General features: G+C 33.9%; 1 protein-coding gene across 4 annotated transcripts in view; it reads right to left on the bottom strand.

Moving 5' to 3' along the window:
* The window catches only part of LOC125661673 (multiple epidermal growth factor-like domains protein 11), a 225,296-nt gene that overhangs the window by 154,209 nt on the left and 44,065 nt on the right, over positions 1-27,022 (bottom strand). The window contains exons 10-11 of one of the 4 annotated variants that reach the window (XM_056146128.1): positions 20,809-20,946; positions 18,044-18,542 (exon numbers count right to left, since the gene is read on the bottom strand). The exons of 1 other annotated variant lie outside the window; for it this stretch is intronic. In XM_056146128.1, coding sequence (XP_056002103.1) covers positions 18,337-18,542; positions 20,809-20,946 — 344 coding nt within the window. In that variant the 3' untranslated portion in view covers positions 18,044-18,336. Of the gene's footprint in view, positions 1-16,251; positions 16,434-18,043; positions 18,543-20,808; positions 20,947-27,022 lie in introns of those variants that run through there. 2 more of the 4 variants (XM_056146127.1, XM_056146125.1) reach the window with 2 other exon arrangements.

Here is a 27,022-nt window from a genome sequence, read left to right as displayed (position 1 = left end):
CCAGGGGTCCGTGTTTGCCCAACTATCTATTTTGTATTGCTTGTAGGAGTTATGAGATTGATCACTGTTCGTTATCTTCACCTTGCATATATATATATATATATATATATATATATATATATATATATATATATAATGCGTCAAAGAGAGAAATAGGAGTGCAGACACTATTGATTTTTAAAATGAACTTTCTTAAGAGTAACATAATCCTTAGAAGACAGCGAGTAATATTTTAAAGTTTGCCGAAAGATATTTGTTTCACACAATTGATTCATCGAAATATAAACACCGCATTTTTAAACTTTATATATCGAGACTGAGATCGTTATTCCCGCCCAGTTAAAGAAAACAGGGACATGTTTTTTTAAACCTTAACAGAAAATGGTGTCCTACAAACACGAAACCTACGTTGTTAATTTCGCGGTAACTGTTGGTGATTACACTGACTGAACGATGTCCAACCCGAAGTTTCAAACTTGTAATCAAAAAGCAAATGGATATACATGTAGCGGGAGACTGAGAACTACAGATATTACCAAAATTATAGCAACCACTACATTTTTATTGACATAGAAGCTGATCATAAAACGTATGCGAACTTTCTGTTAAAATCCACTCAAAAATCGTCGTACTGCGGAAACTTGGAACTGATAAGATCAAGGACTGTCGTTTTCACAAGGAAATAAAGTAGTGCATAGATATTATTTTGGTGTACAGAATAAAAATATTTTAGTACAGAAACTTATCAACAGGATACCAGCTTGTGTCACGCTGTCTGTAATTCATATCTGCTCAGAACTAGCCATTGTTATTTGTATTGGAAAGTCACTGAACGATTGTATTTTAAAAGTTCTAGATGAAACAATGTAGAGCAAAATTTGCCAATGCCGAATTAAATTTATACATGTAAATGTTAGAATCTAAAAGCTTGTAATGTATAAATATGTACAAAATAAACTTATATCATTGAAATCAAATTTAATATTTACTCAGTATCCATTATACCTGATAAATAAGCGCAATGTACATAATTGTCGTTCCTGCAGCGGTGATTGGAGGCTATAAATGAGCTGACTCATTACAAAACAAATTCACAAAACACGATGTTGACACCCTGTCAATAGGCTCATTGTGCAATGGGTAAGCGTAAATGCACAAGCGTCACACAAACTTTAAATGATCAAATTTGTTGCAAATGGTTGGACATCCAACTCATCATGTTAAGCACATCAAAATTTCGTGCAATGAGTATGTAGAAATGCACTACAATCACAAAATATAATTTTAAACTCCTCATAATAGAAATGCATGAAGTGCACATTAGCTTTGTACATTGGCACGAATTCATGGTTAGCATGGTTGTGTAAGAAAGTGAAATATTTATTGTAAACGGTTCAAAGGCCAAAGCAAAATTATTCCAGCATAGTTTCACTCTTCCATAGGAGTTGTGGTTCGAAGAAACCAGACATGGTCACCGCAACGTTGGGGTGTTTTTTTTTTTGGGGGGGGGAGTCAATTTGTAAATTTGATATTTTAAAATGACAAATTTTATTACAGCTTACCAGATAAACGAAAATTCAAGAGAGGGGGCATGGGGCATGCCGGTGATATTCCGGAAAAAGAAACACCAAGCACAGATTCATGAATAAGTGAGCATATCAGACAAGCTATCGTATGCTGTATTACCTAACGCTTTACGTATTCAATGTCGAATACTATTAGTATTTAAAAAAAATGAATAACGTTATCTTCAATGAAGTTTTTTTTTTAAACTTTATTATATCGTCCCAATGCTGTTAGCAACGTCTTTATCATCAAAATTGAAAGAAATGTTCCAAACAAATTAATTTGAGGTATATTGCTCTAAGAAATAAAGTTACTATAAAAATGTTATGATTTTAATGTATCTAAAAACAGAGTTCAGTTGTAATTTCAAATGAAATCTCGGATTGAAATACTAAGCACTTAAGTATGGTTCCATGTAAAAATGAGGCAGGGGGTGATAAGTTGACCGTCAGGGATTGAACCGATATATATATATATATATATATATATATATATATATATATATATAAGACTCTAAAGTGCGATGGTCGCTCCAAAGTGCGATGGTCACGCCAAAGTGCGATGGTATGCGTCAAAGTGCGATGATTTGTTAACGTTACGGACGCCAAAGTGCGATGGTCACGCCAAAGTCCGATGGTGCGGGGTTCAGTAACGTGTGTGACGTCACGTCATTGTGACGTCATTCTTAACGTCTTTCAAAATAATTCCGAAGAAATGCAACATGGACAACAGCAACGGCAAGGTTTACACTGTTGAGGATAGTGAGAGCGACAAAGTACATTTGTTGTCAAACTATCTACTTCACCCAAACATTCTTTAATTCATGATCTTTTATTATTTTAACGTACACGCATTGAAGATTCCTGGGGGTATGTTATGATACAAAACATTCTATAACATTTCGCATTGGAAAATCTTAATAACACGACAACGAGATGGTAATGAAATAAGTTCTTATTCTTATTTTTTGTACATGGATTTTGCACTAATATTTTGGTGAAACAACACACGGTTAGTTCAGTCTATACCAAAACACCGTGTCGTTTATAAACCAATGGATTTCGGCGTGTCACACCATCCCACTTTGGCGTGTCAGACCATCACACTTTGGCACATGAGTGTGGACCATGGCAATTTAGCGTGTCACACCATCGTGGTTTGGAGCAGAACATCGCACTTTGGCGTGACCATCGCACTTTGGAGTCATATCGCCCTTTGGAGTCCTACATATATATATAACATTGTTTATAGGAAATCATTCGGTAATATTTATTATTTTCATATGACGCACCTTCACAGAGCTGTGTTACTAAAAATAGAACACCCATGTTTTGACCAAAATTGACTCATAAAAATGCTATATATTCTTAAAGGTTTTGTTAATTGAAAATATCATACATTTTCAAATGGCTTATATAAAATGAAGAAAAAGCCTACTGCTTACGAATTTCTGTTATCACAAAGCCAATATTAGGCAACATGTGTATCGACCAACAACTTTCTAGTTCTGTCGTCAGTTCATGTCCTATCACAACACACAAGTTGGTAGGAGGATGATAGGCATAAATTCCAGTTACCCATATTACCCTTGTAGGTCCTATTGTTACCAGCTTGTATCAATCCAGTTAAAGGTGCACTTCATCATTCAACACATGCATGGTGTTACATTCATAATTGTAGCTCGAGTACTTGGCTATTTTAATTTATATATTAGTTACAAATGCCATGCATCATAAAAAAAAGGAGTTGCTCTGCTTGACAATAGTAGTGACGGCTTTGCTCGGGTGTACAGTACTATTACATAAGTTTTGTAGACCAGTTTTTTATCTATACTTTTCGGCTAGATCAGAAAACGTTTATTACACATATTACCCAATAGTTCATTTTGTGCAGCTCATCAAGCTTTAACCCAATTACCCCATTTAGTCATAGTGTGTAGAGCACACCAAATACAGCTAATTTTCACCACACAAACAATTTCGTGTCATTTTACTCGCTGTTATATCCACCATTGACAGAGTCTAAGATCCGTCACAGTAAAATCAGTTTTGACATACCAGATACATGCATCTACTTGCATCTGCACCATATTCCGTTTATTGTCTAACCCAGTCCATCTCCCACTTAGGTCTAGTCAAAACTCTTGTCAGTTTTGCAACCATGTTAGAACACACACCATAGCAGCACCCCTACCCCACCCGTGCTAGGTGTCACTCACTGTGGATCAGGTACCACTGATTGACTTGTTGCCAAAACCAGGGTGGTAGTAGAGCGGGCTCTTTAATGTACTGATTATACTGCACTGTCATTTTTCATGTCCAAAGAACCCTATACTTGTTGCTCACCGTCAAACTTTTGTCGAAGTTTTACACCCCAGGTTGGTGTGGACGGGGCTCCTCCTTCCGGTTGTAACGAGTACTCTACCATATCCAATTCTTTTCTCCCAATGTATCGGCCATGTGACCATGTTGTTGGTCTTGCCTTAACAGGCACTTCTCAAACCTATTTGTATATAATCTACATACAATGTACAATATGGCCAAAAGGTCATTTGTATCGGCATTGTCCACAGGACCAATTCCTATATCTCTGGTTAGGTTCCTTTTTCACCTTGAAGCATACTGGAGGGTATGATTTCACTTCCCCATCCAAACCCCATGGATTCATAAAGGGGGTGATACTAGGAGTTGGGGGGAAACATTCCCGGTTTAAGCCAAAATCCAGAACATCCTGAGTATTACAGAGCACACCTATTTTTTCTAGGATAATGTTTAAAATACAGTACGTTGTCTCTACAGTTACTCAGTACATCCAGACACTCGTCTCACCACATGGGTGTGTGTGTCAGGTATTACATACAGACCGGCCAAGTTCTGGTTCAGGTCCTATCAATCCAAAGCTTTGGCTATGGTACATCACACCGCAAGATATACCCCAGAGCAATTCAGTCATCCCCTTGGTAATTTCATTCATATTTTGCAATGGGGCTCAGCAATCAATTACACAGACACTACATCCCCTAATGTTCTAGTCCAATATCGCACTCCAAGCAACTTACACTTATACTTCCAAATCGTTTTCATGTAAAGTATTCCATTCAGGAATTAAAGGGGGGGGGGGCTGTGGGTTCTATTTGCTCTCGTTTAGGCATTGTCTCCCGTCCAGAGTTGGTCAACGTGTTTTCCCCTTTTTGAAAGCAGAGTCTTTCATTGGTTTGCAGTAATTTGTACATGTAGCATGTCTGGGTTGGATCAGAATTTACCACACACTCGTATTTTTTTGTCATCCCATTTTTGTCATAGTTTTTCTTTTTCACGTTCACATAGGACACCATATTATCAAGGCTGTAATCCAGGATTCTTTCTGTGCCATGTCCAATAAGAATCCCTACGTCCTTAGCAACTGCAATTTATGAACAAATGGTTAGAATATAGTAATAAGTTTTCAGTTATCCCTAATGGACAATTGCCAAAAATATATTGTAAATTAACGTTCCCTGTCCAGAGTTGGTCAGTTTTTCCCCATTTGGGAGACTAGATTTCTCCTTTTTTGAAAGCAATTTTTCTGTGGCATGTCTGGGTTGGCTCGAATGTACACCAGTATAAGTGCAGGTCATTCAGACTCGTGTCAGATATTTCCTTGTTCATGTAGTTATATTGGAGATTAACATTCCATGTCCAGAGTTGGTCAGTTTGTCCCCATTTGGGAGACTAGGATTCTCCTTTTTGACAGCAATCTTTCATTGGTGCCGACAAAAAATTGGCACATGCGGCATGTCTGGGTTGGCTCGAATGTACACCTGTATAAGTGCAGGTCATTCAGACTCGTGTCAGAGATTTTCCTTGTTCATGTAGTTTTATTGGAAATTAACGTTCGCTGTCCGGAGTTGGTCAGTTTTTTCCCCATTTGGGAGATTTGAACTCTCCTTTTTGAAAGCAATCTTTTATTGGTGGCAACAAAAATGGGTATATGGGGCATGTCTGGGTCGGCTCGGAATTTACACATGTTTAAGTGCAGGTCATTCAAACTCGTATCAGAGATTTTCCTTGTCCATGTGTCAGAACTTTAATTCTAAGTACATTTCATTATCAAAAGTCATAATCCACATATTCATCCTGCCATGTCAAAAAAATTTGGACGTGTGTTCAATTTGTCACTTCAAGCTGTAATTACATGCAATTTATCTTTGTAAATCAGTTTCGGGTAGTCTCAGATAGCATATTATTACACCATTCACAAACTCCTTGGCGCCTGTGGCGCTCATTGTGAACCTGTGGATCTTAAATCCCCTTGGGGAAATTGATGCAAATAGTTCTTGCCAAAACATTTCTGCCTAATTACCTACAGGAGATGGCCGCATCTAAACGACGTTGTTGCCCTAGGAAAATGGCGGAATGTTTGTGACGGGTCTGGGGGGGCATTTTGGGATATTTCTGGCCTGTGTTTTCCCCCATCTGTCAATCAAGACGGAGGGCATGTGTGGTTAATTGGGTGAAAAATAAACCCTCAGGTGTTAATATGTTTATTGGGAAAAGAATAAACCCTCAGGTGTTAATATGTTTATTGGGGAAAGAATATCCCTCATGTAAATCGGGGTCCACGTGTGTCTGCCAGACCGGGGCCCCCTCCACGTATTTTAATAGAAGGGGGAGGCTCTCCTTGGAGTACTCAGTGTCAGCAGTACTATCAACCAGGAAGCAATTCTTTTGGAAACATGGTAAACAGATATGTCAACCAATGCAATACATTGAGGGAAAAAATTATGTGTATATAAAATGAATTGAAGGGGAAAAATCATTGTATCTGAGATTTGAACCCGGTACCCCCGGCATGCTAATCCAGTTATCAGTGATTTGCATAAATGAAGGATTATATTATATATTAAACATTGCATCTCACAAAGTCATATTATGTCTTACATTGTTATATGCAAATTCAACTGAAATATACATGTAATACATAAAACTACACTCGTTTGAGATTATACCTACTCCTACTGATCCTCAGGCATAATCTACATTTCTATCTGAGACAGGAAGCGTTTGTGTGGAATATACGTAGATGTCTGCTATTATTGCAGACCATTACAAATGAAACATGTCGTCGATTAGGCCTAAACTATATCATAGCGTAACTGTTGAAAGTATGAGACTTTTTGAAACAAGGGAGGGGGTGTCATCTGTACACAATCGTCTCATACAATGCTACATTACATAATACAACATTCGTTATGATTTTTATGCTAGTATAAATAAATATTGCGAATTTTGACTTATTAAGTATGCAAATCACTGCATTTAAAATTACCAGAATGCGCAGAATTGGTGACATGCCATAAGATATGTTGCTCGGTCTTCGTTGTCGGCTGCTCCACACACGGTCTATCTTCAGTGACGCCATATGCATCAATGTATTTCTGACACTCTCCGAAGGTAAATATATTAGTTTCCTTTAGATAAGGCTTGAGGGTAGATCACACTCCGTCGAATATTGTCCTACACGGCATTAAGTTTTGGATATATTCCGCGCACTTGTGGTTCACAACGCAGCGCCCCTAGCGATCATCGAGGTTAAATTCAAGAAAGATAACCGCAATTCAGTAAAATCGAAATATTCAGAGGGGTTTTTAAATGTTATATTGAAACTTTCAAAGAAAATATTTATTTCAGAGCATGTCTTTTCTATTTGTTCAATGTTGTGTAATGATATATTTTCAAACTCGCTTTGCTGTTTTAAGATTACTATGGGATTATAAGTAGTGTTTTGTATAGATTTGCACAAAGCGTGAATTCTCCATGTTCATAATTATCTGTCCATAATTATGGAACAAGGCGATATCAATCAAAACTACATTGTGTATTTGCTAAACATATTACGGCTAGTTAGTATGCTACGTTTGGGTTCATTTCGTAAACATTGACTTATCACGAAAATGCTATTTTGCCTGATTTTTACGTGGAACCATACTTAATGACTTCCTTTTTGTAATTAGTTAGTCATTATTTTTCAGTCATGAAAGGTGAAGATAACGAACACCATCAGTCTCATAACTCCTATACGCAATTCAAAATACAGTGGTCCGTGCGGGCAAACACACCCCTGGACACATCAGATGTGGGATCAGGTTCCCAGGAGGAGAAAACATCACTTGTCGACCGGTGGCACCCGCTGTATTATTACAGAACGACTTAGGGCCCATGACAGGATGATTTAGAGATAGTTCAATCCCTGTGTCATCAGTTTGAGACAGATATAATAAAACTGATGATATACACGTCAATATAAAATCCGACGTTTTAAATTTTTTTGTATGCATGTATGTACACTGGATATCTTCGTGGAGATACCTGGTACTTGGTAAATCATGGCGCCTTAATTGAACACATTCCACTTGATCAAAACCCTTGTGTGGTTGTTAAGGATGTTCTCTCCTGGTTTGAATTTTTTCAGAAGTATCAAACTTTTTTGATAAACCATTTTAACTGATACATCTTTATCCAAAGACATTTAAAACATAAAAAAGAGTATGTTAGTGTGGACTTCAAAGAATTACAGCCCCTCAAAGTTGCCCCTTTGCTAAAACTTAATTTTTCATGAAAATCACCAATTTTCACAAGAAACACACTATCAAACAAATATTAAGGACATAATAATCATGGATTTCTTTTATTTTATGAAAATTAAGCATAATTGATTATTTCAATAACTTTTATATAAAACATATCACCAATTCTGCAAAAAATCAAGTATAAAGTAACATTATTTTATAAAATATCACACGCATGTGAAGACCAATTTCATCAAAAAAATTCAACCTAGTGAGAATATCTGTATCAAACTTTTTCTGAAAGTACTACTGTAGATTTGAATCATATTTTTGCTTAATTTGAATGAAAAAAAATGTGTGGGGGTAGTTTGCATTGGAACACAGATTTGAACCATTTTGTGCCCCCCCCCCCCCCTCTTACACTGACATACATTCTAAACAATGATAATATACTATTTGTTATAAAATGTGTATTTTTCAATTAATATTTACAAATTCTATATATTTATTTCATTATATGATAAATAACCAGAAAACATAAATATATGCATATATATAATACTAATTTATTTATAAATAAAGAATGTGTAAAACCTATGCTCCCGTATCAGCAGTTTCTAATTTTCATGCGCTGTGACCTTGATCTTTGACCTTCTGACCCCAAAATTGATAGGCATCTTCCCGTCTTTGTATGTATCCATATGTCCAAATTTGGTTTAAATAGAATGTAAAGTACTTGAGTTATTATCCGGAAACTAGTTTTAACAGTCATTTTCCATGTGACCATGAGGAAGAAATCTGCACTTCCTGGTATGGTTCTTCATATGATGATAGCACAACTCATCCCTCTCACTGTGGTTACCAAATGGATGTAGCTAAAAAGCAAACATTGGAACTCAATTTCTACCAATACTGTAAATTCTTAACAACAAAACAGAATATACTATTATGTTTACCACCAGACTGCTAATACACCAACTTCAACTAACTCCAACTTTTGTCTAGCCAGGGATTATGTTTGAATGCCTTGCTCAACAAATTGTTACTCTAAAAGAATTTCTTATTCAAAATGTTATATATGAATTTGTTAGTGCATAAATGACTGTTTGTGAAATATATGCTGAAATTCTAATCAGGAGTTTTTTAAATGTGCATTTTCAATACCCTGTAAACAAATTTTAACATTATCAAAACATTTTGACAATTACACTTTGAAAGAATAATTAGAATACAATTTTGATAAAATAATTTTAATTTTCCAGAACTGATTAGAAAGAAATTATCGATCTAGTAGCCCAAAAGAAACATATATATACATGTATATATAGTCAACAAAATTATCGTTTGTTTTAACTAATTTGTACACGAATGGCGCACCATAATTCTCTAGACGGGAAAAACTCCCTTTCCCCTTTGAACTCTTTTTAATGAATTAAATTCGCTGTATAATTTGGCGATTTTTTAAAACAGTGATATAGATTACACTTTTTAATCAAAATGATGCTTCAATAATGATACATTGAACGTTAGGAGAGAGATTCGCTCATGACTGACTAGGCGGGATCGGGAAGATCGCATATCAATTTAGGTACAGATCTACATAGTTTGTAGATTTTATTTTCATAAAAAAAATCTTGTATATTGAAAAACTTACAAATTCATTCAATACTATATCAGCAGCCTCTGATTCGGATACTACATCGCTAACATCCTTCCATTTTCCCCTCTCGTCTGACACTATGTACAGTCTGTAGTGTGTCACCATGTGCGTGGTTGTGCCTGCTTGTCTGTAATTTTCTCTGTCTGCCACTCACTTGTGAGAATATCGGATGCAGACTGATCTATAACTGCCGTTTTACTTCTAACGAATCACCCATCTCAGTTCAGTTAAGGCTTGCCAGGAACAATTACACTGCTGTATATAAATGTTCCTCAGTGCACTTCGTACCATATGACGTCACAGTAAAAACATACGTCACGACGTACAAGTTCTTACAGTTGTATCGCGGGGAAAGTGTCATAATAGTATGTCATTATTTACTACCGTTATCAAGTGATAAGCAGTATTCATGAAAAATTTTCTTGTCAAATGCTTATCATATAATCATATATTATTTCTATTTCATATCAAATCACACTGCATTTATCATATCTAGTTTGCACGAAGGTGATGTTCATTTTATATTGTTACCTTGAAATCACCCCTACATATTCTCCTGATCGGATTAGCACTGCGTTAAATTTACATAATTACTGCAACCAACTGCAGTAAATGTAAAACTGCAACGATGTACAGTGTATGGTGGTGCTTGATTTTTATATATTTTTATTCTTATTACATTGATATATCAGAAAAGTGTTGAGAACAACTTCTGACACAAACAGAAACCCCTTTCCGCATCTGATAATATCTTGCATACTCTCGAAAATTAAGAAATATGCTGCATTAGAGGCATTTTAAACTTCCTTCCTTCTATCGGAGAACTTGCTCCCAAAACTTTTCAGGTAATGTAAAGTAGGCTCTGTTTTTCAATATGAAAAGGGTCAGCCTGCATGTAACCGATATCGTTGCACTTTTGCAATTATCACAATAATTTTTGTTGGTTCTAAATATATAATGTCACGTGATAGTCTCGCGATGTTCAACACATGCCTCGATGAAAATGTATGGAAGGCTACTGGGCATCAGTTTAAACGTCCTTTCGTTCGTAACGTCATCATGAATGTAGTAAAATATAAAAAATAAGTACAAAAAAATGTCATATTTTAATTAATTTTTGTTAGTTTATTAACATTACTTACAAATAAAAACAGATATTAATGTTTTTTTTTTTTTTGTGCATACGAAATAAAACACATGCACCCCCATAGTTACGACTTTAAAAACTATGGAGACTCACTCGCGGTAAAAGTACCACGAGAGTACACTCTTAAGAAGCTAATTTTAACTGTTTGTTAAGAAAACTCAAAAACATTACAATGAACACATTATCTTTGTATAGGAAGGTCTTAACAGTTGATTGTTAAGGAAGTCTTAGCAACTCATTTGCACAACCTAATGTTTCTGTGCCAAAAATTATAATTGTTTGTTAAGGGTCATATCCTAACAACCGTTTGTTAAGGGATGTATCTCAACAACTGTTTGTTAAGGGATGTATCTTAACAACCGTTTGTTAAGAGGCACCTTTAATACTACCGTTTTAACAACTGTTTGTTAAGAAGCGAACTCCAAGGATATATTTAAAGAACATGGTGGTTTTTGTACAGAAATGTCTTAAATGATTTCAAACATTTCGGTTGAGCATCACTGAAGAGACATAATTTGTCGAAATGCGCATCTGGTGCATCAAAATTGGTACCGTATAAGTTTTACATTATGTAATATATGTATGTGCCCAACATGTGACCTATCCACTTTAATATCATCTTACATTTTGTTATACGTTTGTTCGTTACATAATGGTGTTCTACAGACAGCATCTTGAATTTTATTTCTATATTTGGATAGCATGCTATGCAAATGTGTATATGACACGTGATCATTTGTTCTAAGTTAGCCATGGTGAAAAATTACGTCAGTTACAGATTGTCTATTGTAATTTGGGCGCAATATTCCTACAGGTTGAATATTATATATACATGTATGTACGTATCCATCATGAAGAATCCTAGAACATATATATTTAGGTTACTAATTCCTGCAATAATGCAATTATAAAACAGTTTTGAAAACACAGTTGTATTTGGTTTCATGGTATAAATCGTACACAAGTTACATGTACCTCAGAACTGATCATTCCACATACATACTCTACATGTGTCATATTTCTTTTGACACAATAATGTACAGCATTTACAGATTCCGACACTTGTTTAATTCTAAAACAAGATATATTACTTTTGTCAATGTGTTTATACTATATCTGATGCTTTTTTTTTTTATCAAATAAAGATTTAATATAATTATGTATTTTTACAATAATTAATATGAATGATCTGTGACGACAGCAAAAACAGTCATGATACATGTACTTACATAGTAACATTTTTTTAGGAACTAAGAAATCACATATTAGCCTGTTTACACAGCAACAGGTAAGATGTTCAGAATCTGAGATTTAATTTCAACATTTGACCTGAAATATCAAGCACATTGACACAACCACCGGCTAGCCCACTGTGATTAATCTACGTTATCAATCTGTGTGGAGCTGATAGGCACAACAACTGCAGGATGATGCTATATTTATAGATTCACAAACGTAAAATATTATTAGATTTTAATTTCCCAAGGGTACAATTGTATATGTAAAAATGATGTGATTGAATGTCTGAGAAAATGATTACTTACGCTAATTATAAAGAGGCAAGGACAGCAGTACATAGAAGTATAGCTTGGATAGAGGGGGAGATAACACCATTTTAAGTGTGTGTCATTAAGGGCCCCGGGAGAGGAATGTACATTCTTAAACAATATGCATGCATACCAATAATCATTACAGCATTACATTATATCAGATGAACTACTACTGCCACACTTCACAATGTTGCAATGACACATTTAACACAGTGTTACAAATATAATAGTGAAGAGAAAATATATAAATTAGCACAATGAAATATGCATGTACTATAGATATAACTAAAACGCTTTACACATCTAAGGACATTGCTTGAGCTAGGGGCTCTAAGGGCGAAAATCGGCCCCACATTCACATGATATTTAAATTCAGTCAATAAACTTGACATTACTATAATTATTATTATTGTTACTCTTGGCCATTTAGTTGTTCTAAATATAGGCATATGTCCGGGAAATCTTCTATCAATGGTGTCACATTCACCTGTTATTATGACGTTGTTTCCACAAAAATCATGAAAAAAAAATCTCAATAATCCAAGTTTCGTATTGGAGCATGCCTCTGGACCATGAAAATAAACACCGTTTAGCATGATTGTCTGTGTATTAGACCTATGATCATGAATTCTAAACATATATTGTATAACAATTGTGATTTAGATACGATTTTATGTTATTATGCTTATGTAAGCACTTGGGCATGCTTATATTCATTGATTGACTGTATCTTGTTTAACGTCCCTCTCGAGAATTTTCCAGTCATAGTATGGAAACGTCACCAAGATCGGTGAAGGGCTTCAAATCGCGACCGTGTTTTGAACCCTGACCTTTCGCTTGCGGGGCAAATGCTCTACCTCTACATCATCGCGGCGGTTCGGGCATCTTATAAATGCATGCGGTACAAGTATTAAATCGATTTCTCACTAAAATATATTGTTGGATCCGCGCATCTGTTTGTAACACGGCCCTGTGTAATGTACATGTCAGATAATGCATGCAACGGGATTGCAAGTTAGGATTTTCAAAAAATGAAAATAGTGGAAAAAAAAAAAGAAAAAGCAATTAGTGATGACGTGACGGATATCTGCGTCTGCAACAGTACTCTGTCAGTCGGTGATGTGAGGTTTTACTAACTTCTCTTAATGATAAAATCACACATGTAGGCCTATTATGACACAATTACCTATTATTGTAAGATTTTCCCCATTAAAAAGTCTTACAAAACTGCATTCAGAGAATAAGTTGATAATTTGTACGCATGTTCATGACACTGGTGAATTCGGGTAAACTAGCTCAGCATGAGATTAAGATACGACACTATATAAATGCGCTACAGTATTATAATGACAATGTAAAAAGTCAGGATTCTTTTTTTTTTGGGGGGGGGGGGGTGTCATCAAACGTCATCTTTTTAAAAAATGCATGCATTCTGAAAATAATCTGGGGGGAAATAAATGGTAGAAAGAAAAATATTGATCTTTATGTGTAATTGTATTGATGAATGGATTTCAACAGTGAAAATCAAAGAATTCCCTCGCCTTTAAAAACCCTCAGCCCGTACACCGCAAAAACCGAGGCTCTGTATCACAGCAGGTGTGGCACGATAAAGATCCCTCCCTACCACTTAGCCACAACAAACCATCTAACCAATGAGCCACAACAAACCCTCAAACCACTGAACGAGAACAAACCCTCTTACCACTGAGTTACAACGAATCCACTAACCACTGAGCCAGAACGAACCACTAACCACTGAGCCACAACGATCCCTCTAAACACCAAGTCACAACAAACCCTTTAGCTACTGAGCCACAACGAATCCTCTATACACTGAGTCACAACGAACGCTTTAACTACTGAGCAACAACGAACCACTAATCACTGAGTCACAACGATCCCTCTAAACACTGAGTCACAACAAACTGTTTAACTACTAAGCCACAACGAACCCTCTGAAAACTGAGCCACAACAAACCCTTTAACGACTGAGCAACAACGAACCATTTAACCACTGAGCCACAAAAAATCCTCTGAACACTGAGCCACAACGAACTCTTTAAATACTGAGCAACAACAAACCATTTAACCACTGAGCCACAAAAAATCCTCTGAACACTGAGCCACAACGAACTCTTTAAATACTGAGCAACAACGAACCGTATAACCACTGAGCCACAACAAATCCTCTGAACACTGAGCCACAACGAACCCTCTAAACACTGAGCCACAGCGACTAGTATAGTTAATGTTTGAGAAATGCCGGTAAATTGGGAAACATTTCATATCTAACCATGCTTGTAATTGTGTATTTTGAAATGATTTTGATGTGATTTTGTACAGATGTTATAATGCTATTTAAAAATCGTGATTGGAGGATGTCTTTAATATATACTTCCCCTAGTCAGCGTCAATAGTCAAACATCAAGAAGCAAGATTACGTTAGTAAGAACGAGATGTACTTGATATTGCATGCATTCAAATAAGAATGTTTTTAATCCGTCAGCTAACTTCCACCACCTCAAATTGACCCCACGTTTTTCGTGTATGTGTACGGGTTTAGAAAATCAACCATCGAAAATATGGTGTTCGAACAATTATTTCTTTCATAATCTTTCCATATTTTCCTTTCAACTCAATTGTTTTCATGCACTTTATTTAGTAAATAAAAATCAATCCAATTCAGTTACATTGATATATTTCAATATATAGGATTTGGAGGAAGAAATTACAGGTCATATGTACAGCTTTAAGACCCCTTTTATAAATAGGAAAAAAAAGTAGCATCCCAACATTAGTCACACTCCTTCTCGATATATCCATCCTCTTTATGCATACATCATACACACGTACTTAAACAAATGTTATCGTCAACAAATTGCATAATATTCAGTTAAGTTCCTCGTCAAGCACTTTGTACTTTAAATCGAGATAGTTTTGGCTTATCTACACAGCGGCACACGCGAACGTTCTGTGAATATGCATTTTGTTTCTTATATGCGTGTACCATAATTAGTTTTGCATTTATCTAAAAACAACCTGTATAAAATGAAAAGTGCAAAACTTATTATGCCAAATGTTGATGGAAATTAATTTACATTTTGTTATGTTTACTTTTGTATACACTCTAATCCCATGGTGTATCATTCACGCTTTCTCTGCCTTGTCGACATCGTTCTATTTTTAACTCTTGCAGAATGTGTAATAGATTCTTCTTCTGAACTGTTATTTAAAACTGTATCTTAGACTATATACACATTAAGATCACACTGATTTCTGTCCGCCATTTTAACAACTTTTTTGTTGTAATACTTTATTTTGCCTAAGATTTCACATCCAAACACCATTCATTCGTTGGTTCAGTATTTGTAATGGAACTAAGATCATAGGTCACTATTTATATTTCTTTAATTCGTGAATATGTAGACAGAGCTGAAAATAGCCATAATGTAGAGACCCCCTAAATGATCGGAGAATGGATTAAATGTATGTCAATTTCTTATTTGGCCGAACAGTTACGTGTAGAAATTGTGATGATATGTTTTGTCTTAGCCTTCGGGTTTTATCTATGTTATTTTTCCATTGAATTAACAGTGACACCAAACTGAAGAAGACTTCATCTGGTCGTGATTGACAGGATCATATTATATATATTGAAAACATATATGTCTTCCATATGTAAGACGAGTTTAAGAATTTCCTCTTTAAATCAAAGCATTATTTCACTGACAGAGTTACATGTACCTGAAACATGGATTGCAAAAGATATTAAATTACTCACCATATGATGTGACTTTGGAAACGACCGCATATGATAAAAGGAAGATCAGGATCATATTCATTTTAAACAATTATCAGCGCACAGTGATCCGACATGAAACATCGATCAAGCGAGGAGAGGAAAAAATGTTGATACAAACAAGAAACAACTGTTTCGCTTGTATCTGATTATTTTGTTTACCCCATGCATATGTATTGAGGACGGATATAAATAGCATTTGGAAGAGCCTTTGTATAGATACGCACGTCGTTAGATGGGATATAAACGGTGTGGCGCTGTCCATCCGTCCGTCCGAAGAACACTTACAAATATGCAGACACTGAACTGCCTAGCTAGCTGATGGAAAATATGTTTTATGATTAACTGATACATAGCAATTACCACATAGAATCATGGACATTTGCATCCAGCTTTCACAATGCATTTTATAGAAATGTGAAAGTTATAAAAATCGGCAACACTATACACTGCAGTATTGTGATATTCATCAATTCTGGAAAGGGGAATGGATCGTTGACTCATCTAAACTTTTAAATGAGAGAGTTTTAGAAAAGATATAAATGCTTAGGTTCCTACAGTGTTATAGAAATTAGTTGTATAATATGTTATTTGTGTGTCATAAAGATAAAGATATAGGGTTCACGTGGGATGACGGTTAACAAGGGATGCTTACTCCTCCTAGACACCTGTGGTGTATTTAGAGGTCCGTGTTTTCCCTACTCTTATTTTTATAATCTTTATGGGGTTATTGAGATTGATCACTGTTCGTTACCTTCACCTCTTCATTGGGTAACTACCCCACTTAATTGTAAAAGCATCGAATGATGAGAATATAAGTTTAGTTTAGCTTATTTCATTCACACCATGGAATAATACATGGAACATATGGAACGTATTTATATATGCACCAAAGAGAGAAAATTAGGAAAACAAACGCTATTGAATATTAAAATGAACAGGTATAATTTTCTTAGAGTTACAGAATGACTAGAAAATTGCAATTGATTCATCAAAATGTAAACATCGCATTTTTCAACTTAATTTCTCTAGACCGAGATCGTTATCCCCGCCCAATTAAAGAAAACAGGAAAATTCATTTAAAAAAAAACCAAACAGAAAACGGCGCTCTACTGACACGAAACCTGCGCTGTTACTCTCGCGACAAGTGTTGTGTTGGTGATTACAGTGAATGAACGATGTACAACCCGCAATTTTTATTTTTACACTTGTAATGAAAAAGCAAACGGATATAACGGACTAAGAAATATAGATATTACCGAACTTATATCAACCGCTACATTCATATTGACTTAAAAACTGAGGATAAAACGTATGCGTACTTTCTGTTAAATTCCACTTACAAACCGTCGTACTGCGGAAACTAGGAACTGATAAAATATCTTATTACAGAAACTAATTAACAGAATACCAGTTAGTGCCGCGCTGTTTGTAATTTATGTTTGCTCGCAACTCGCCATTGACATGGTGTTAATTGTTCTACAAAATCAAGGGATCAAACGCATTCCTTCACTCCCCGATAAATGCATGCATACAACCTATAATAAACGGAAATATACTTTGTACACCGCAGTACTGAATACATAAATAATAATACTGTAAAGTAAGAATATATTCGTCGTAAATAGTAAGATATGTCAGTTTATTGAGAACCTGTTATTTATGAATGAAAATAAAGAATTAGAAAATAAATAATTAAAATGTAACAATGTATTTGTATAATTATGAAGTGCGTTCTTTTTATCTTTATTATATAAGCAAAACGAAAAGGATGAAAATTATCTATACAACACTTTAATTAAAACTTCACATATTAACTGAATACATAATGTTATTATATGTACAGACAGTAGGAATCCCAAAAAGCAAAACTTCCTATTAAATGAAGATAACTAATCAAGCTCAATATTCGGTTTGTATGTAAACACGTTTTAATATTTAATGTAATTCAAAATGACCTATCAGAAATAAAATTCATATCATATATATTTTAATACTATGTACCTGGACAAATTACAATACAAGCATATGTGTATATACAGAAGAAGGGCAGGGTATTTTTATTCTTTATTGTTTTCCATGACAGTCGAGATGGGGGTTTGCCTGAATTTCACATTCTAATTTCGACTTCTTTAATAACAAGAACTCTTTCTGGATGGCCATGATTTCGTTTTCTGTTTTCAGCTTTTCTATTTCATATCTCAATCGCACATTGTCCAGTTTTAAGTTTTCTTCTTTTAACTGTTCTAAAGATGGTCTGTTCGTAACATCAACTTAAAATAGACATGGAATACATTGATAATTCACTAAATCATTCATAAATTATATATAGTGTAAATACTATTTACATTGTGTTCTTTTATATGGAATGAAAAATAAGGATTCATATCGATGGTCAATGTTTAGTAAGTCAATCATATCATTTTGCCAATTCATTTACATAAGCCATACGTTTTTAAATTTTATCAACATTTTTTTCAACACATGCTGGTTCGCATTGTTATTGCTGAAGTTATAGCCCAATCCAAAAACATGAGTTATCTATTCTTGATCCGTAACGTAGTGAGCTTGCGTAACAATAGTTTAAGACTTCTGGGTAGTATATTCGAGAAGCGTCATTATCAACAGTGTAGAAGGCTGTAAAGATATTGCTGTATAATCTTACAGTAATCACGCCAACAAATACGTTCACGTTGATAAAAAAAACAACAACCCACAATGCATAGGTTTCCCTCATACACGTGAAACCAACCAACTTTGCATGTAAAAATGATAGAAAATTTATGTTGTAAATAGGGGAAGACCCCCGACACCCCCCCCCCCCCCCCCCCGATAGAATGTACTATCGTTAAAGTGATGTAATTTCATACCGAGGGCCTGTCCTGAGACACAGATTAATCTAACTACCCTCTTCTAGGATTTCACGTGTTTAATGTAGACCTACTTTTTATCATATATTGCATAAATTTCAACAGGATCTTTACTCTGAACTCCGAGTTCTCACGTAGTCAGATTTACAACAAAATATCAGAGGTTGATTGTTCAATATCAATGTAGCACATTCAGCATTAAAAGTTCTGACACGATGTACGTTTAGGTATGTAGGACTGACACTTCTGGATTCTGGAAATGTCCACCTCTTTCGATTGGCGAGTAAAATTTAATCCAGCCTGTAGGCAACTTGGAAATGAGAGGCAAATTTAACCATGAGGAAATTGATCGTCACAAACCATCTCTAAACTGACATTTACGCTATGTTTTGAAAATAAAATAAACTGCCTGAATTCATAGTAATACAAGAGCATGTACTCGTAAATACAGCTATTCTGCGTAAAATATTGGAAGTTTTACTCATATTATTTTGTAAGTTTGTGGCAAAAGGAAGGGGACACTAAATCTAGCATTGCAATTTCCGTTATGATATGATACGTGCCTACATATAATCAAACATCTCAGGGGCGCTAAAACGAATAAAAGAGGAAAAGAGGAAAGATACAAAGACGTAAAAAGCATTATCTTGGGAGATCAAACTTAATTATCCCCCAAGAGTACATCTGAGAGTGGCACGTACCCCCCCTCCCGGGCCAAAAGTATGAAAAATAATTTATATCAATCGAGATATTGAACAAATGGAATCCTATTTTGATTTAATTACCTATTTTACTGCTTTATAAATATATCAGTTGAGATAACCAATCTCATCTGCATATGTAAAAATAATTTCCATGCAGTTATATTTTGAAGAAAATGTTACTCAAACTTTGCAATCTGGTTTATTTTTGAAAGAGTCATTTGGTAGTGATGGAATAATGTTATCGTTGATAAAACAATGAGAGCGTTAATTTCCTACTTTATATATTAGGGGGAGGGGGTAGTTGGAGGGGGGTGGGTGGGTATCATGATATGCAAGATCCATGCACGTGTCGATCGTCGTAAAAATCCGAGCTTTGAGCTGATGAGTGGCCGTCATCTTTTGAGAATCGGTAGTTCTGTTAACTTCTGATTTCATGCCAAAAAAAATTATGCCAGTTGTTAATGGAGACAACTAAATTATGTCTCTTTTCCAATTTGATTTTTAACCTCCTCCTCAACCCCACTCCCCTCCCGAAACATTACATCCCCGAATCGATCAATGTCCATTAACATTTTCTTACACTCATAGAAATGATTTCAACAGTTTTCGATTTTGAACAGCATCCATACTCAACATAACACTTCAGATATTCCGCAGTCTGATCGTGTTACTACCCAGAAGTTGTCATATTCACACTAAATGTTAGAATACAGAGAGTTATAACTCACATTTTCGGAAAGGCCTATACTGCTTTAAGAAATTAATTGTGTTGAAGAGTAAACTTCCTTGTAGGTACCTTTCAAATGCGCGACTTTAAAAACAGAAACATATTTTCTCATATGGTAAGATTTAGAAATCTATGGTCTGTAGATTTGTACACATATTTTGTTGAAAAAAAAACTTTTATATCAAAGGGAATATTACATGCATATTCCTTTTTATGGTCACAAGTCTCGTAAACTCACCCTCAGTACAGAACATTCCCTGAAAACCACTTTTACATCCACCCATGCATATTCCGTTGATGTTATCACACTGTTCCGGAAGTAAACAATGTCCACATGATTTGTTACATTTGTATCCATATAACCCATTCTCACATTCTACAAAAAACAAAACAAAGAAATGTACAAAAATCTTCTTAGAACACGTATCAATATGATATGGAACATTGGTGTATATACAACATTATTAAAACTCACAATTCAATATCAAACACTCTGAATTAATTCAAAACGTTTTGCAATGATAAAATATAACAGAATGTATCCCATGAATATATTAATACACTTATGCAAGCGGTTGCAGTAGACAATTGGTAGAATGCTGGATTTACTTGGTGTTCGAAACTGGAACATGGTGCCGCGCCAAACATAAGGGTATAAATGCTCCAATTTTTATGTTAGATTTTAATACTGCGATATTATTTGAACGAGATGAAGCAAACAACTATAAAAACAATTCAATATGCATCAAAATGACGGTTTTAGAGACATAAATGAAAATAGTTTCAAAAGACAGCATGTCGTTTTAAACATTTCTTTCCAAAATGAATTGAGTGCTGACCAAATGCCTGTCTTATTAGCACACCAAAACGAATCGTGGATCTCTGCATATGTATCTACCCTTTAGTGAAATAAAAATGAGATAGCCGTATATATCTAGTTTGGTAGGTCCTTAATCCCATTTTTACTGTCGATGAACTCGATGTAAAAACTTACTTACACCATTCTTTTTCTTTTCGACCACGTGTGAAGAATACTAATATTATACTTGATTAAATTGATACTTTCTAAATTAGAATTAACAAACACGTAGTTAAGTATTGAGTTTTGAAATGATCTATATTTTAATTGTTTTGTACTCAAATGATTTTATCTTATTAAGTTTTACTAATAAGGGGTGTCATTGTACCAAAACTAATAGAAACTATTATTAACAGTTGCAAAGTGGGAATTAAATCGCTGTAAAAATAAAAATGGCGTCGAAAATCTGGCGAGATTGTGTTTTGAATCGTTGCCAAGTTGTTGTGATTTTTTACGTCAAAATGTACTGTGCTTTAGGCAATATTTACATTTTCGACTGAGAGTGTTAAAAATCAACTGAAATGTATTTTCAAAAAATATTTTAGACACCTTATTCATTACACATTATTCATCCACATAGGTGATTAATTGGAAACTGTCAAAACACGGACAGAAATCAATTTCGTCTTGGCTCTTAATTAATAGGAAGTCAATTGAAAAGAAAGCCTAATCCGTAAAAAGGATAAAAGAATAAATCAACTTCAGGAAAAGCAACTATAATGATAAAACTTAGTAAATTTTACTCCAATTTCAATGATAATTGCATAGCTGATGATATATAAGAGGATTACAGGTCCGGTTAACCCATCACATAGGTAATTAGAAATAAGACTTCATTAATGATTAAGAGAAAAAGGGTTTTAACTATGGAAACCTTCTTCTTAACGTTTTTTTAAGGTAGGGGAAATATAGTTTTACATGGCATACCAATGGTGTCCGGATTAATGCGATACTTGTCCGGAATTCCCCGACTTTGAGCTTGACTTCTATTTTGTTGAGCATGGCGAAATTCAGCATTTTCAACCACAAAAAACCCATATGTTAGGCTCGAAAGACCTTCTCTGTCAAAATATATCAGTCATTTTTTTATTACTTATTTTAAATCGTAGGAACAAGTGATTAAAACGGAAGTGAATTTTCTCGGAATTACCAGAACATACTCTATTGTGTTTTAGAGATGAACACCTTTTCCTTTTTTTTATTCGAAAAAGCTATTTGCGATTTTAAAAAAATTAAATGTTTAAATATTTCAATGATTTACATTCATATTTATAACTACGGAAATCATAAAAACTTGTAAGCACATTATCTATTTATACTTCGTTGATGAAAATTTGAATAATGATAAAATGTAGTAATACTAATAATAAGAATAAGAATGCTACTAATAATGTTTTATGTAGAGAAAGTAGCCCTATTATTACGATGCTTTGTTATTTCCCGGGGACTTCTGAAATGCAAACAATATGCAAATAGTGATACGTACAATCAAAGATAAGCACATATAGATATTATCCGTGAACATATACAACGTATAACAAATTGATATATAAAGGGGCATGGACATGATTTGAGATGAAAATTTTCTAATTTTATTTTCGCATTTTTATTGTTTACAATGCTTAATTAAAGTATCTCCAATGGTCAACCAACATTTGAATATCAGTTGTTAAGTTATAAGTGAGATACAGCACTTGCAATCCTTTGTTATGCAAACAAGGCTCGTGTCATGTTTTTGTTTACATTAAACTGTTTAATAGAAAATAGCGTGTTTAAAACAAAATGAGATGTGCCAAACACTAGACAATATTTCATTGTATTTAGAATTCACTTACAGATTGAAAAAAAAAACTTCTTTAAACGACACTTTTACTGGTATATAAAACCTATGTAAACAAAACAAAGACACGAGCCTTTTTTACATTACAAGGACTTGTGAACTCTGTATCTCTCATGTACAATGAGTACTGACAATCAAATGTTTGCTGATCATTAGTAATACCTTAGTTAAGCATTCTAACATTAAAAATCAAAACATAAAATTTGAAAATTTTCAGCTCAAATCGTGTTCATGTTCATTTAAGACAAGTATGTAAGTGATATATTATGGTACAGAATAGGTATATGTAATGCACGAGGGAATAAAAGATGGGGTGGTGGTTAACGAAAATGTATAGATATATTTTTACATACACATGTATATATAAAATGTATTTTAAAAAAACGACAGCAATTATAAATATTTCCACATTTCTTCTAAAAACAGTAAGAGACAGTGATAAATTTATATTTAAGGTTGATTGATCCTCATGTGATATCATATGTTTTTGCAAAAATCTTAATAAATTAAACTTTACAGATGATAGAAATATATCTTTCTGAGGAATGTTATTCTCTGGATAAAATAAAATATCTGGTAAACTAATAATATTGAAATTTTTTATATTTTCCATAGATAATTAATTATTTATGATTAAAAAAATGTTGTCAAGGGCAATAACTCCTATGCTGGAATTTCCTCTACTGGATGTATATTATACATTGGTTTCCCTAATATACACAGTTAATCTATACATATTTATGAATTAGCAGTTTTTTAAAACTTGATATTCAAATGTTGTCATTTCAACAAGTTTTTATCTATTTTTATTATTCTGGTTAACGAAAATCTGTGATTTCTTGATGTTGATATATATTTCTGTTTTTGTATGTCTGACATCTTCAAAAAATGGTAACATATACATTTTCTTTGGTTATCAATTGAATTAAACTATATCAACTGGAAATTAATAAAGTTTCTCCACTTTTAACCATTAATATTGATAAGTCACATACTATCTATTTTGTATTACTTGTAGGAATTATGAGATTGATCACTGTTCGTTATCTTCACCTTGCATGAGGATGGAACTACCTTAATTGTAGCTCATTGGATACATATACGCGTGAGTATTGAATAGCATTTTGGAACAAAATTGCTCGATATTTTGGTAAACAAAAATTATAATTTATTTCAGAACGCAGTTCATAGGGATCATGAGCTTGAAAAAAAAAACAATCGTGGATATTCAGAGCTCATACCATTAAAAGTTTTGTACAATAGAATACGCTTATGTAATGTAATTGATTCACATTTAGCCATCCGTAGTCTAACTCTTCAACCAGGGGTTTTGATGCCTATGGTCGTGATTGATTTGAATACACGTTATTTGTAAATAGTGTTATATTATGATATTTCTATAGTGTTATTGAAACGAATTTTGAGCGTGTGTCAATGACTTATTAAGAATTATCCAAAGCATCGTAATTAACAAGGTACGTATATTGAACATTTCTTTTTCTGTATACGAATTGAGAAAACGTCATCGGACACAGATCCAACACACAATATTAAATCTTGCACTCTCAAAACATGCCAACCTTGCTACTTCATATCGCAATTTAAATACACGTTATTTGTAAATAGGGTTTGATTATGATATTTCTATAATGTTATTGAAATGAATTTTTGTATGTGCATCGACACGCTTTAAAAAATCATTGAAAGTATTTTAATTAACAAGGTAAATTGAACATTTTTTTCTGGATACAAATTGAGAAAACGTCAACAGAATCATATCTAACACACAGCATTAAATCATTCACTCGCAAAACATATCAACCTTACTACTTCATATCACAAAAAGATACGTGATACATGAATATAATTAATATATATAGAAAATACACACCCTATATAGTATTAGGACATACAATTACCAACTTCTGAAATTGGGCCAAATTCGACCCTTAGTGTACCTTTTCCTTAACATCAGGAATTAAGGACATCAATGGAATCTTTATATCCTATTTTGATAACAGTAAACCATATTAATTCTGTGTGATATCAGTTATACGTGTATTACCGTGTAATATCAAATCATATCATACTTCTGAGTAATTTCAGTTACATTCTGTGTAATATCAGTTGTATAACATATACATGTATGTGTAATATCAAATCATATCATACTTCTGAGTAATTTCGGTTACATCCCAATTCTGTGTAATATCAGTTGTATAACATATACATGTATGTGTAATATCAAATCATATCATACTTCTGAGTAATTTCAGTTACATTCTGTGTAATATCAGTTGTATAACATATACATGTATGTGTAATATCAAATCATATCATACTTCTGAGTAATTTCAGTTACATTCTGTGTAATATCAGTTGTATAACATATACATGTATGTGTAATATCAAATCATATCATACTTCTGAGTAATTTCAGTTACATCCCAATTCTGTGTAATATCAGTTGTATAACATATACATGTATGTGTAATATCAAATCATATCATACTTCTGAGTAATTTCAGTTACATTCTGTGTAATATCAGTTGTATAACATATACATGTATGTGTAATATCAAATCATATCATACTTCTGAGTAATTTCAGTTACATCCCAATCCTGTGTAATATCAGTTGTATCACATATACATGTATGTGTAATATCAGATTATATCACAGTTCTGTGTGATATCATTTACATAACACTTCTGAATAATTTCAGTTATACATTGTATCTCAATCTTGTGAAATATATGGATGGTACATATGTCACTGCATGAAATTTGGCGTTTACAGATATTATATTTCATTAAACTTATATTATTCGTGAAGTTTCAGATTTAATTCGAGTTTACAGTAAATGTATACGTGTCCGTAAAATGAAATTTAATTTCCAATTTTATTCCATGTATAATGCAGATTTAATGTTAGTAAATTTCATATATAAGATGAATTTAATAATCATTTTAAATTTTATCCCATATGACACAAATGTATACGTTTCTATCAAATATGTATGGTTTCAAGTAGATCTTATACACGCGCACTGCTTGTACAATATTCATATTCTACTGTCCAGACAGTCCGACCTGCACTACGCAAATGTTGCGCATAAGTTACATGTACCCCCGCTTGATAAATACAAAAATTTAAGATATTAAATACTACAGAATGTATATATGAACTATACACAATATAAACGAGTATTCAAACCCTGTTGTCAGTTTATAATTCTAGCAAGAATCCAAGTACAGTTTTTCTATATCAATTTCACAATGAACAGGCCTTGGTTTCAGTGTTTATTTGCAATGTGTGTTATTCCCCCGTGCAACCGATCAAGAGGAGATACGTGCTCCTGATTCAATAAGCACCCGGCCTTACCTCTGTTGTGTCCAGAGGTACACGTTTGTCCTACTCTTAGTACTCTTTGTGGATTTATGAGAATAATCACTGTTCATTACATTCACTTTTTCATGCACCATATGCTTTAGCAATGGGTTCAGCATTAGCGTTCATATTCCTCAAAATGTTTCACCCTGTTAGTAATAATCACATCACAACAAGTATAAACAATGGTTTACTGTACATTTCAATAGTTTTTAAAAGTATATATATCATAAGTATAAATTACTAATCGTTAATAATCACAAGTGTAAATGTTCAAATGAGATCATTTGAAAAGTTTTGTATTGATATGAAAAATTCCAAGAATACATCCTTCCATTCAACTGGCAAAGGACGAAACATCCT

The sequence above is a fragment of the Ostrea edulis genome, chromosome 8 (assembly GCF_947568905.1).
Source record: "Ostrea edulis chromosome 8, xbOstEdul1.1, whole genome shotgun sequence".
Taxonomy (NCBI): Eukaryota; Metazoa; Mollusca; class Bivalvia; order Ostreida; family Ostreidae; genus Ostrea; species Ostrea edulis.
The sequence above is the reverse complement of the archived record's forward strand: the minus strand, read 5'-3'. Positions and strand labels throughout refer to the sequence as shown.